The sequence below is a fragment of the Schistocerca gregaria genome, chromosome 1 (genome assembly GCF_023897955.1).
Source record: "Schistocerca gregaria isolate iqSchGreg1 chromosome 1, iqSchGreg1.2, whole genome shotgun sequence".
NCBI lineage: Eukaryota > Metazoa > Arthropoda > Insecta > Orthoptera > Acrididae > Schistocerca > Schistocerca gregaria.
In genome coordinates this window covers 797,420,117-797,433,227 of record NC_064920.1, presented here as the reverse complement: position 1 = coordinate 797,433,227, position 13,111 = coordinate 797,420,117, and the positions used below count along the sequence as shown (strand labels likewise).

General features: G+C 46.4%; 1 protein-coding gene across 1 annotated transcript in view; it reads left to right on the top strand.

The window, feature by feature from the left end:
- The window catches only part of LOC126269980 (fibrillin-3-like), a 737,299-nt gene that overhangs the window by 623,108 nt on the left and 101,080 nt on the right, over positions 1 to 13,111 (top strand). Inside the window, exon 13 of the mRNA XM_049974034.1 lies at positions 6,150 to 6,473. Within this exon, the coding sequence (XP_049829991.1) occupies positions 6,150 to 6,473 (324 nt within the window). The remainder of the gene's footprint in view (positions 1 to 6,149; positions 6,474 to 13,111) is intronic.

The following is a 13,111-nucleotide window of genomic DNA, read 5'->3' as shown; positions in this document are numbered from 1 at the left end:
GATCCCAACGGCCTCATATCACTAGCGGTCTGGATGACAGGCAAATTATCGGCATGGATGAAACGGGTCGTGCAGAGACGTCTCGATCCCTGAGTCAACAGATGGGGACGTTTGCAAGACAACAACCATCTGCACGAACAGTTCGACGACGTTTGCAGCAGCATGGCCTATCAGGTCAGAGAGACCATGGCTGTCGTCACCCTTGACGCTGCATCAGAGACAGGACCGCCGGCGATTGTGTACTCAACGACGAACGTGGGTGCAGGAATGGCAAGAAGTCATTTTTTCGGATGAATCCAGTTTCTGTTTACAGCATCATGATGGTCGCACCCGGCTTTGGTGACATCGCGGTGAACGCACATTGGAAGCGTGTATTCGTATCACCCGGCATGATGGTATGGAGCGCTACTGGTTTCACGTCTCGGTTACCTCTCGTTGGCACTGACAGCACTTTCAACAGTTGTCGTTACCCTTCATTCGATCCCTGCGAAACTCTATATTTCAGCAGGATTATGCACGACTGCATGTTGCAGGTGTTGTAAGGACCTATCTGGATACAGATCTGTCACCAATGGAAAACGTCTGGTCAATGGTGGGCAAGCAACTGGCTCGTCACCATACGCCAGTCACTACTCTTGATGAACTGTGGTATCGTGTTGAAGCTGCATGGGCAGCTGTACCTGTACACGCCATCTAAGCTCTGTTTGACTCAGTCCCCAGGCGTATCAAGGCTGTTATTACGTTCAGAAGTGGTTGTTCTGGGTACTGATTTCTCAGGATCTATGCACTCAAACTGCGTGAAAATGTAATCACAAGTCAGTTCTAGTATAATATATTTGTCCAATACATACTCGTTTTTCATCTGCATTTCTACTTGATGTAGCAATTTTAATGACCAGTAGTGTCTTTCCTTTATTTTTGCTGCAGCATCCCTCTGTTCCACGTTACAAATCAACGATTTTCGAAGAAAATTGGGGTTAAACATGGATTATTTCAATTTTGCTATAAATACTGTTTATTTTTAATTGCCAGAAAGGAGGAAAGCTATGTGGAAGAAACTTTTCCATAGGCGTCCTGGCCATTTATATATCCTTGCTCAGTTTCTAGATGGTCCACCGCTTCCACTTTCTAGAGGAATCAAGAAAGCCACTGGTCGCATACGCGAACAAAGCGATTGAAATGGGCTAACACCGAATAGTTATGCAACACACTTAACGTACATGTAAAACGGTTAATATCTTAACTGACCAAAGCTAATATGAAAACCACTACTTGTGATACCCTACAGTGGCCTACGTTAGTTTTACAGCTCAATGTCTGACTCTAATAGGGATCCTCTATGTGTAGCACATCGACCCCAATTTCTTCTTCTGTCACGGAATCAGACGAGTCCTGTCCCCGATTTCTAAGACCCCCAAACACCTCACAAGATCTGCTGTTTAAGTTAACGGGTTAATACTCTAGGGAGGATGGGTATTGCGGAGAGTTGTTTAGTCCCATTGGTTCTTTCCAGCCTACAGCAAGATAGGAGTCCCAAATTTCGTTAATTTAGTATATTAGGAACTGTATAAGTTCTGAAAGGTTACGGAAAAGGCTACATATTGTTATACACCGGGTGATCAAAAAGTAGTATAAATTTGAAAACTTAATAAACCACGGAATAATGTGAATAGAGAGGTAAAAATTGTCACACATGCTTGGAATGACATGGGGTTTTATTAGAACAAAAAAAAGAAACAAAATATAGCTAGACGCGTGAATAATCTCTTGCGCGCGTCGTGCGGCGATGATCGTGTGCTGAGCCGCCACTTTCGTCATGCTTGGCCTCCCAGGTCCCCAGACCTCAGTCCGTGCGATTATTGGCTTTGGGGTTACCTGAAGTCGCAAGCGTATCGTGATCGACCGTCATCTCTAGCGATGCTGAAAGACAACATCTGACGCCAATGTTTCACCATAACACCGGACATGCTTTACAGTGGTGTTCACAACATTATTCCTCGACTACAACTATTGTTGAGGAATGATAGTGGACATATTGAGCATTTCCTGTAAAGAACATCATCTTTGCTTTGTCTTACTTTGTTATGCTAATTATTGCTATTCTGATCAGACGAAGCGCCATCTGTAGGACATTTTATGAAATTTTGTATCTTTTCGGTTCTAATATAACCCCATGTCATTACAAGCATGTGTGTCAATTTGTACCTCTCTATCTACATTATTCCGTGATTTATTCTGTTTTGATATTTTTACTGACTTTTTGATCACCCGGTATACAGCTGAATTTATACTCCACTTGCAGGGACGTTAAAGTTACATTGTTATAACATACTAGAGCAAGCATTTGTCATAACCGTTGACATGGCAAAATCAGGAATACAAAAAAATTGTTCGTAATTTCGTCCCCAATAAAAATCCTCAAAGGTACAATTAATTTAAATGCATTTTCCCATTCTAACATAGCAAGCCAAAAAAAGTTCAGACGGCTCCAAGCACTATGGGACTTAACATCTGAGGTCATCAGCCCCCTAGACTTAGAACTACTTAAACCTAACTAACCTAAGGACATCACACAGATCTATGCCCGAGGCAAGATGCGAACCAGTGACCGTAGCAGCAGCGCGGTTCCGGACTGAAGCGCCTAGAACCACTTTCATCATTACAAATCACTTGAAGACCAAGAATGAACAATGTTTTGAAGTTCTTTTCTTTTGCGTCACACATGAATTTGTATGTCTGTGTAGACGAAGAGCATGTTTCGCAATAACATGTTTCGAATCCACTTTTCTTCCCTTGCGTTTTCCCATACCAAACGAATAAAGTAATATTTAAAAATAGCAATTAAAACCAGTAAAAGTTCGAAATTTCGTCTCTGGGAAGTAAACAGAAACTGCACGGGGACGAAATTACGAAAATCTACAGATTTATTATAATCGCCTCTACAGCAACATAACCAGAACTATTGGCTACAGCGACTACACACGACTGTAATACAGGGTGGAAAGCATTTAAGCCGACAAACTCTGGGAGGTTGTAGGAGATATCAAAACAAATATTTTTTCCTACGAGGAGTATTTAAACCGGTAGAGGAAGACGTCTCTGGCGGCAAATTAATTAAACCAACAAACACTTATACATTTTTTTGCGGCCTAGAGACAACACATTAACACAACCCAATTTCAGTTACAGTAGATTTTCAAAAATGCCTCCATTGACAGGTGAAAAAAGGTTACACCGTCGGATGATGTAGTGTCTGGCACGGCCAAAAACCACAGGAGTATCCTGAACTGTTCGTGCTGCTGCTACTATCTGGGTAACTAGATCCTCTTCTGATGCAACAGGAGCTGCGTGAACAAGGTGGTGCATCTCTCCCCACACAAAAAAGTCCAGAGGGGACATATCTGAGGATCGAGCAGGCCATGGTACAGGACCACCTCTGCCAATGCACGTTTCTGAGAACCGTCGGTCCAGGAATCGATGCACGCAACGACTGAAATGTGCCGGCTCCCCGTCATGTTGGAACCACACGTGTTGTCTTGTAGGGAGCGGGACGTCTTCCAGCAATTCTGGCAATGCTCTGGCGAGAAAATTGTAATAGTGCCGGCCATTTAATGGGCTAGGTAGCAGATACGGCCCAATTAAACAGTCCCCAACGACACCGACCCACATATTAACGAAGAACCGCACTTGATGAGCGCTAGTAACTGTGGAATGTGGATTATCCTCACTCCAAACATGCGAAATGTGCATGTTGAAGACTCCATGACGCCCGAACGTTGCTTTGTCGGTAAGCAACACAGAGGATGGAAATGTAGGATGCATTTCACACTGTTCTAGGTACCACTGAAAAAGCTGTGCTCTGGGTGGATGATCAACTGGTTCCAGGTTGTGGACACGCTGTAAGTGAAATGGACGTAACAATTACTCTCGAAGGACTGTTTTTACATTCGTCTGATTCGTCCCCATGTTATGTGCAGTTGCACGAGTGCTGGTTGAAGGATCCCGCATGCTGCAAGACAGCTTCCTGAAATTGCAGCGTTCTTACCATGCGACGGCGTCCCTGTCCAGGTAATCTGCTAAATGACCCGGTCTCACGCAGACGTTGGTACACAGCAACAAAGGTCGTATAATGCGGGATACGGCGGTTAGGATATTCTTGTTGGTAATCCCGCTGTGCGGCTCTTCCATTGTGGTAGGCAACAACCACGTCGGTGTACTCTCTCCAGGTGTATCGCTCCATTAGTAAACAGAGACACTGCACTACTACAGGGCTCCCCAACCTTTTCACTTGGCGGACCCCGTCTTCAGTCTAAAGTCCATTGCAGACCCCTAGTCTGTCAATTGCACAGTAACTTTAAATTTCAGAGCGAAACCCATTGGAACTGAAAGCTTCTTGGTGAAAGTGCCATGTTCCCAATGACACCCCCCCCCCTTTCGAAGTATCATTAGTCTTTGGTTTAGAGATGAATGAAAACAACTTGAAATTAACGATCCAATTTGAATTCCCATTGTATCCAGACACTTACTAGTGGATTTACTCACTTTGTTCAAAACACTATAGCCTGATTAAAATTACTTGGTAATTGAAATTTCACACGGTGGAGCTGTCTTCCTCCAAGAGTAATCAACGACACGTCCAAACTGCTCGCTGTTGACAAGCTGCCGCTTATGGTCTGTTCACTTCCACTATTTGGCTACTACTGTGTAAGAAGCATGCATATTTCGTAGCAGTCGTGTGTGTGTGTGTGTGTGTGTGTGTGTGTGTGTGTGTGTGTGTGTGTGTGTGTGTGTGGATGTGTGTGAGGGGAGGGGGGGTTCGTGAAACACGAAGAAAAATGTTCAAATGTATGTAAAGTCTTCCGTTGGTCGTCCTCTCACCTCATTCATTTTAACTGGAAACTTCCCTTGCTGTGAAGGCGATGGAGAAACTGCACCCTTCTTTAGTGATCCTGACTTCAGTCACCGATTCATGTCAGAAGTAATAAACTGGTCAAAAATCGACTTATGAAATAGGTAGTGCACTGACAAAGCAAGTTTAACATTTAATGACGCCTGGGACGGTGTACGTGCCAGCGAGCGCTTTGATTGGTCGACAAAGCTCGCTTCGCGCATGCGTAAAAGGTTCCAGCGGATTTAGCGCCATGAGGCGGCGCACAAACGACCCCCGTATTGTTGCGAAACAGTCGATCAGAGACGCCGCACTCTCCGGCACTAAACTGTGTATACGTTGTCACTTAGGAAACTCAAGGCTGCTTGGGGATCACACGAAAAAAAATAGTGATGAATTTGTTTTTCACATTTTTATTCAGTAATTTTACTCATGATTTTACACGATTTGGTGAAAGGCGGCCGCGGACCCCATAGAAAGAGCCGGCGTACCCCTAAGGGGTCCGCGGACCACAGGTTGGGAAGCCGTGCACTACTACACTGGTGGACAGCAGTTGCCTACAACTGAAGAGCGTAATACGCCCTCTGACAACTGAAGATCGTAATACGGCCTCTAACAAATGATGAGGGTAATAGGCCCTCCACCGGTTTACATAATGCTCATGGGAAAAATATGTCCGCCCCCGGTAGCTGTCAGCGCGACAAAGTGTCAATCCTAAGGGCCCGGGTTCGATTCCCGGCTGGGTCGGAGATATTCTCAGCTCAGGGACTGGGTGTTGTGTTGTCCTCATCATCATTTCATCCCCATCGACGCGCAAGTCGCCTAAGTGGCGTCAAATCGAAAGACTTGCACCAGGCGAGCGGTCTACCCGTGGGGAGGCTCTCGTCACACGACATTTCATTTCATGGGAAAAAATGACATTAGGGAAAAATGTTTGTTTTGATGTGCCCTACAACCTCACAGAGTTTGTCGGTTTAAATACTTTTCACCCTGATAGTCCAATATTTGAAAACCAATATTCAACACTCCGGGAACCGTAAGCTATTAATTTGACGGCTACACTAACTCATCTCAGCATAAAAAATTTAATTCCCTCTTACACACAAACTACACGTTTCCCACACAACAAAACAATGGGCTCAGGTCAGCATGCACGAGCAGCTAAACATTTGTCACCAACTGTGGAACCAAAAATTCCCAGGGGAACAAACTTACCAACAGGGCCGATAATATACGTGTCCGTTTCATGTGGATGGCGCAGGGCCAGCCGGTGCACTGCGAGTGCAGCGACGGCTACCGGTGGGACGGCGAGGCGCGGCAGTGCACGGACGTGGACGAGTGCGCGCCGGGCGGCGCCGGCAGGCAGCGCTGCTCCCACGAGTGCGTGAACCGGCCGGGCGGCTACTCGTGCCGCTGCCCCGCGGGCCTGCAGCTGACGCACGACGGTCACGCGTGCCTCGCCACCGGCTGCCTGCACCACAACGGCGGCTGCTCGCACCTCTGCGCCGACACCGACCTCGGGGTGCAGTGCTACTGTCCGCCGGGCTACCGCCTGCTCGAGGACGACCGCAAGACCTGCGTCGAGGTCAGTTGCTCTTCTCTTCCTCTGTAGCAGCTGTCTCCTAGTCTCGTTCCTAGCGGCTTTACCTGGTTTCAGTCAAATGTAACACGTTTTCCTCAAAGCGGATTCCTTTTGTTAAGGATTCCCATACACCATGTTATGTTATGTTAACCGGAGACCTAGCAACGACGTAGGAACAGTGGTCCACAACCCTACGACGATTACCGCAGTCCACTTCATCCCTCCGCCACCCCACACCGAACCCAGGGTTATAATGCGGTTCGGGTGGACGCCCCCCCCCCCCCCCCCCCCCCCCCCGGCGAACGTCTCACATAACCCCTATGTTTGCGAGGTAGAGTAATGGTGGTGTACGCGTACGTGGAGAACTTGTTTGCGCAGCAGTCGCCGACATAGTGTAGCGGAGGCAGAATAAGGGGAACCAGCCCACATTTGCCGAGGCACATGGAAAACCGCCTAAAAACCATCCGGACCTCTACACAAATACGTCGGGCGGATTTGTGCCGGGGACCGGCGCTCCTTCCCGCCCGGAAAGCTGTGCGTTAGACCGCACAGCCAACTGGGCGGGCCCCATATACCATACTATTTCCCACTCTTTTGGCTACAAAACCCTATTTTTCAGCATAATCTTCGTTCACCTCGAAGACCCGCATAATACCACTCTACAGGACGACCTCGGAGCCACCTTGCTGCATCAGTAACCTCTCCAACATCCACATTCCTCTTTTCGCGTGTTGAGTCCTTAATTGGACCAAACAGATGGAAGTAGGCACTTGCGATAACCGGGTTGTAAGGTGAAGGAGGATGAACAGTTCACTGAAGTTCTGTGAGCTCCTATCGAGAGCGCACACTTGTGTGGTGCATTGTATTGTCATACAGAAGCCGATGAACACGCTTACGTCGTCTCTTTATATACCCGAAGGATAGCACAGTAGTCCGCCCCCGGTAGCTGAGTGGTCAGCGTGACAGAATGTCAATCCTAAGAGTCCGGGTTCGATTCCCGGCTGGGTCGGACATTTTCTCCGCTCAGGCACTGGGTATTGTGTTGTCCTAATCATCATCATCTCATCCCCATCGACGTGCAAGTCGCCGAAGTGGCGTGAAATCGAAAGACTTGCACCAGGCGAACGGTCTAACGGTACGGAAAAAGACGATCAGGTACAACGTCAGAGGTTGATCGTCGCACTATAAGGGAGTAAATCAAACAGAATAACTCCTTCAGAGACTCAGAAGGCCATTATTATAACTTTTCCGGGTGAGGATGCGGCTTTGAACTCTTTCTTCGTACGGAAGGTGGCGTGGCGCCACTGCATGGATTGCCGTTTTGTTTCCCGTTCGAAGTGATGAACCCGTGTTTCTTCACCTGTGACAATGTTCGACAAAAATGGTGGCGATGAAACTCGTAACGCTCAGGCATCTCCCCACAGACAGTCCTTCATTGCTCCGTACGGTGTTTGTCAGGCTGCGAGTTACCCAGCAGGCACAGGATATTGAGTGCACCAAATGTTCGACTGGAGTGTCAGCACTATCAACAGACACGTCCAGTTGTGCAGCGAGGTGTTTGACTGTGAACCTCGATCCCTGAGTCAAGAGATGGGGACGTTTGCAACACAACAAACATCTGCACGAACAGTCCGACGACGTTTGCAGCAGCATGCGCTATCAGCTCGGAGACCATGGCTGCGGTTACCCTTGACGCTGCATCACAGACAAGAGCGCCTGCGATGGTGTACTCAACGACGAACCTGGGTGCACGAATGGAAAAACGTCATTTTTTCGGATGAATCCAGGTTATGTTTACAGCATCATGATGGTCGCATCCGTGTTCGGTGACATCGCGTTGAACGCACATTTGAAGCGTGTATTCGTCATCGCCATACTGGCGTATCACCCGGCGTGATGGTATGGGGTGCCATTGGTTACACGTCTCGGTCACCTCTTGTTCGCATTGACGGCACTTTGAACGGTGGACGTTACATTTCAGATGTGTTACGTCCCGTGCCTCTACATTCTATCCCTGCAAAATCCTACATTTCAGCAGGCTAATGCACAGCCCCATGTTGCAGGTCCTGTACGGGCCTTTCAGAATACAGAAAATGTTCGACTGCTGCCCTGGCCAGCACAGCACATTCTCCAGATCTCTCACCAATTGAAAACCTCTGGTCAATGGTGGCCGAGCAACTGGCTCGTCACAATACGCCAGTCACTACTCTTGATGAACTGTGGTATCGTGTTGAAGCTGCATGGGCAGGTGTACCTGTGTACACGCCATCCAAGCTCTGTATGTCTAAAAAAAAAAATTGTTCAAATGGCTCTGAGCACTGACGGACTTAACTTCTGAGGTCACGTGGAAGATCGGACAGGTTTGCGGGACCCTTTGCGGTGATGACACACGTCTCCCCCAACGGCTCACCGTGCTTTTAATTTTGTTTTGTTTTGGTCTCCGTAGACCCCCCGCAACCTCCTATGAATATTTATAATGCTCTGGTTTTTCGCCAAAAGAAACACCTTCGTTACAGAGGTCGTTTTGCAAGGTTCGCATATCGCCACTAACAATTGGAACTTTATAAAACTATAATGCTTGAAGCGGAAATATTCCATCAAGTCCCACAAGAAATTCCGCGAAACAGGCCAAGAAAGAAATTCGTTGAATTATTAAAATTGTTCAAATGGCTCTGAGCACTGACGGACTTAACTTCTGAGGTCACGCGGAAGATCGGACAGGTTTGCGGGACCCTTTGCGGTGATGACACACGTCTCCCCCAACGGCTCACCGTGCTTTTAATTTTGTTTTGTTTTGGTCTCCGTAGACCCCCCGCAACCTCCTATGAATATTTATAATGCTCTGGTTTTTCGCCAAAAGAAACACCTTCGTTACAGAGGTCGTTTTGCAAGGTTCGCATATCGCCACTAACAATTGGAACTTTATAAAACTATAAGGCTTGAAGCGGAAATATTCCATCAAGTCCCACAAGAAATTCCGCGAAACAGGCCAAGAAAGAAATTCGTTGAATTATTTACTTAATGCCCTTCGTACCATTCTCGTTGTACCTGTTCACTTCCTTCGCTTACAGCGGAGACCTTTTCTGTGTTTGATAACAATCGCATTTGTAACGGTGCGGAACCGAATATCAGCTACAACCCTTTGGGGAAGCCGAATAGCAGCAAAAGATTTATTAAAGAGATTCTGAGAAAACTAAACACAACTCCAAAAGTAAAAAAAAGTACAAGACACTAGTGCGAGGAAATCTACTCGTAGAATATGGTTCCCAGCTTTGCAGTAGACGCGGACATCCATTTGGTTGCCCTTGGGATGGACGGACTGGGCAAACAGGAATTTAACACTATTCGTGTTACAAAATAGTTTTAAATAGTATTTATTGCAACCACAGACTTCACTGATAAAACGTAAGATTGACACTGTAAAATGAACAATATCAGCTCAAGGCATTAAGTTTAAGCCCCGACGCCACCAGTTAATCGGGGTGCTTCACAAACCAAGCTGGTCAAGGAACTCAAGACACTATATCTCTCTAAACATATATTCATTTGATACGTGATGTCTGTTCTTTCGGACATGTCAGAAAGAATGGACGCCATACGGAATCCGCAGCAGTGATACATTATAAGTAAATTGGAGGGTTGAGGGGGGGGGGGGGGGCAAAAGGAAACAGGAGGGATTACTGATGTCAGTTGCATCGGGACATTACACGGAATCAGTGGTTTACGAGTGAATATGTGTGCCGGATCAGGATTCGGACCCGTGTTTTCCTACTTACTAGCCATCCGGTACACAGCGTGATGGTAACTACGCGGGCTATCTCGGCATGCTTCAAGGCCGCATCACATTCCATCGAGCGCCACCTATCCGCAGTCCATGTCCATGTTCTCCATGCTCGCTACTCTGAGATTCCCGCGGGAGGTCAGACGTACTTGTGCTTCCACACTGAAGAAGGTGAATCCATTTCCCATCTAGGCGAATCAGTTATATAAATGCGTGATGTCTGTTCTTTCGGTCATGTCCAAAAGGACAGACACCACGCGGAATCCGCAGCTGTGGTACATTATATGTAAATTGCAACTGGAGGGGGGAGAAAGGAAAATGTACGAATTTAATCAACTCCAAAGAATTTTAACGAACGCGCAGGTGTCAAAACGGCAAGCGGGATATACACTTTAAACTAATTTACAATCAGATTTAGAAGGCAAACTGGATATAACCGGGAAATTAAAGGCAAAAGCCACAAAGAAATTAGCTACAGTACATGAGCTCAAACAGGAAACAGAATACTCACTTCTGAATAATCAACAAGGTAAAAAGGCAAATTGAACACATATTTGAAATTAATTGAAAACCCAAACAATTTTAAACAGCGCATATGCTCTCAGGCAGGAAATAGGATGCACACTATGAGTTCATTTAAAAAAAGGTTTCAGAGACAGCAATCAAATAACGAACGCTCAGGCGCTCAAACAACAAAATGCACACTTAAAATTTAATAAGAAACAAGTTCCTTAACAAATGGACTAAACCAGGATATATAGTGCATGTCAACCAGTAAAACAAAATGGATACGCACACTCGCTTCGCAGAGCTAACAACATTTGAACCCTATAGTATCGGTTGTCGGGTTGTCGCTCCACCAAGTATGGGCGACAGCTCCCTCCAGGCAGAAAGGGAGACGAACATGTTCGCTCAGTTTTACAAGTTAATGGATTAAATATTCCGTCCAGAGTTAGCTACGAAGCACAAGAAACGTCTTAATTACGGAATGTGTTTATATACACATCAAAAAAAGTTTTGCATCACCTCGGTCCCGAGAGTTCCGGAACCTGTACAGAAAATTGGAATAGAGATAAACACAAACATCATTTCTGCCCTTTCTATAGCTCATGAAATCAATACTTTGCATGTTGTACCACCATACAACGAGATCTTCAGAGGTGCTGGTTCAGATTGCTGTACACACCGGTACCTCTAATACCCAGTAGCAAGTCCTCTTGCATTGATGCATGCCTGTATTCGTCGTGACAAACGACCCACAGACTCATCAATGCTCTGTTGGTCCATATTCTCCCACTCCTCAACAGCTATTCCGCATAGATCCCTCAGAGTAGTTGGTGGGTCACGTCTTCCATAAACAGACCTCTCCAATCTAACCCAGGCATTTTCGATAGGATTCATGTCTGGAGAACATGCTGGCCACTCTAGTCGAGCGATGTCGTCATCCTGGTGGAAGTCATTCACAAGATGTGGACGATGAGGGCGCGAATTGTCGTCCAAGAAGACGAATGCTTCGCCAATATACTACCGATATGGTTTCACTATCGGTCGGAGGCTGGTATTCACGTACCGTACAGCCGTTACGGCACCTTCCATGACCACCAGCGACGTACGTCAGCCTCACATAATGCCACACCAAATCACCAGGGAACCAGCACCTTGCTGCACTCGCTGGACAGTGTGTCTAAGGCGTCCAGCCTGGCCGAATTCCCTCCAAATACGTCTCCGATGATTGTCTAGTTGAAGGCATACGCGACATCGGTGAAGAGAACGTGATGCCAATCCTGAGCGGTTCATTCGGCGTGTTGTTCGGCCCATCTGTACCACGCTGCATGGTGTCGTGGCTGTAAAGATGGACCTTGCCATGGACGTCGGGAGTGAAGTTGCGCACCATGCAGCCTATTGCGCACAGTTTGAGTCGTAACACGACAGTCTGTGGCTGCACGAAAAGCATTATTCAGCATGCTGAGGTTGGTGTTGGGGTTCCTCCGAGCCATGATCCGTAGGTAGCGGTCATCCACTGCAGTAGTAACTCTTGGGCGGCCTGAGCGAGGCATGTCATCGACAGTTCCTGTCTCTCTGTATTTCCTCCATGTCCGAACAATATCACTTGGGTTCACTAAGCAACAATGCGGACGCGATCGAACCGTGGTATTGATAGTCTAGGCATGGTTGAACTACACACAACAAGAGCCGCTTTCCTGGTGGAATGACTGGGGCTCATCGGCTGTCGGACCCCCTCCGTCTGGTGCTACTCATGCATGGTTGTTTACACCTTTGGGTGGGTCTAGAGACATCTCTGAACTGTGAAAAATACTGGGCGTGTGATACAATATCTTCAGTCAACGTCTGTTTTCAGGAGTTCTGGGAACCGGGCTGATGCAAAACTTGTGTATATAAAAGTCAATGTCCGGACTGGGTGACACTCACTTACACATCATTGCTCAGCTCAAAATGCTGAGGATAGAATCTTGTAATACAGAAAGGTTATTGTTCTTGTACTGTAGGCGTCGTTTAAGTAGAGATATTTCGAAATTCCACCCCTAAGGGGTGAAATAGGTGAAAAGAGGTTTTAGACATATTTCTTTATTATAGCAGTTTCAAAGCTAAACTATGAAAATCTGAACTTTGGCTTCTCATTTGGTAATTATAAAATACGCGTTTCTTTCTATTTTATTTTTTAACTTTTTTAAATTCAGCCGCTAAGAAAGGGAATATGTGGGTGAAATGTTTATGAAATTATTTCGTTGCCGAAGCATTTTTAATGCTAAATCTATGAAAATTGGTATTTGACTTCTCCTTTAAATACGAAAAAAAACGCGTTTTTCACCGGTTTTGGAAATTCGCACACAAAGGCGGT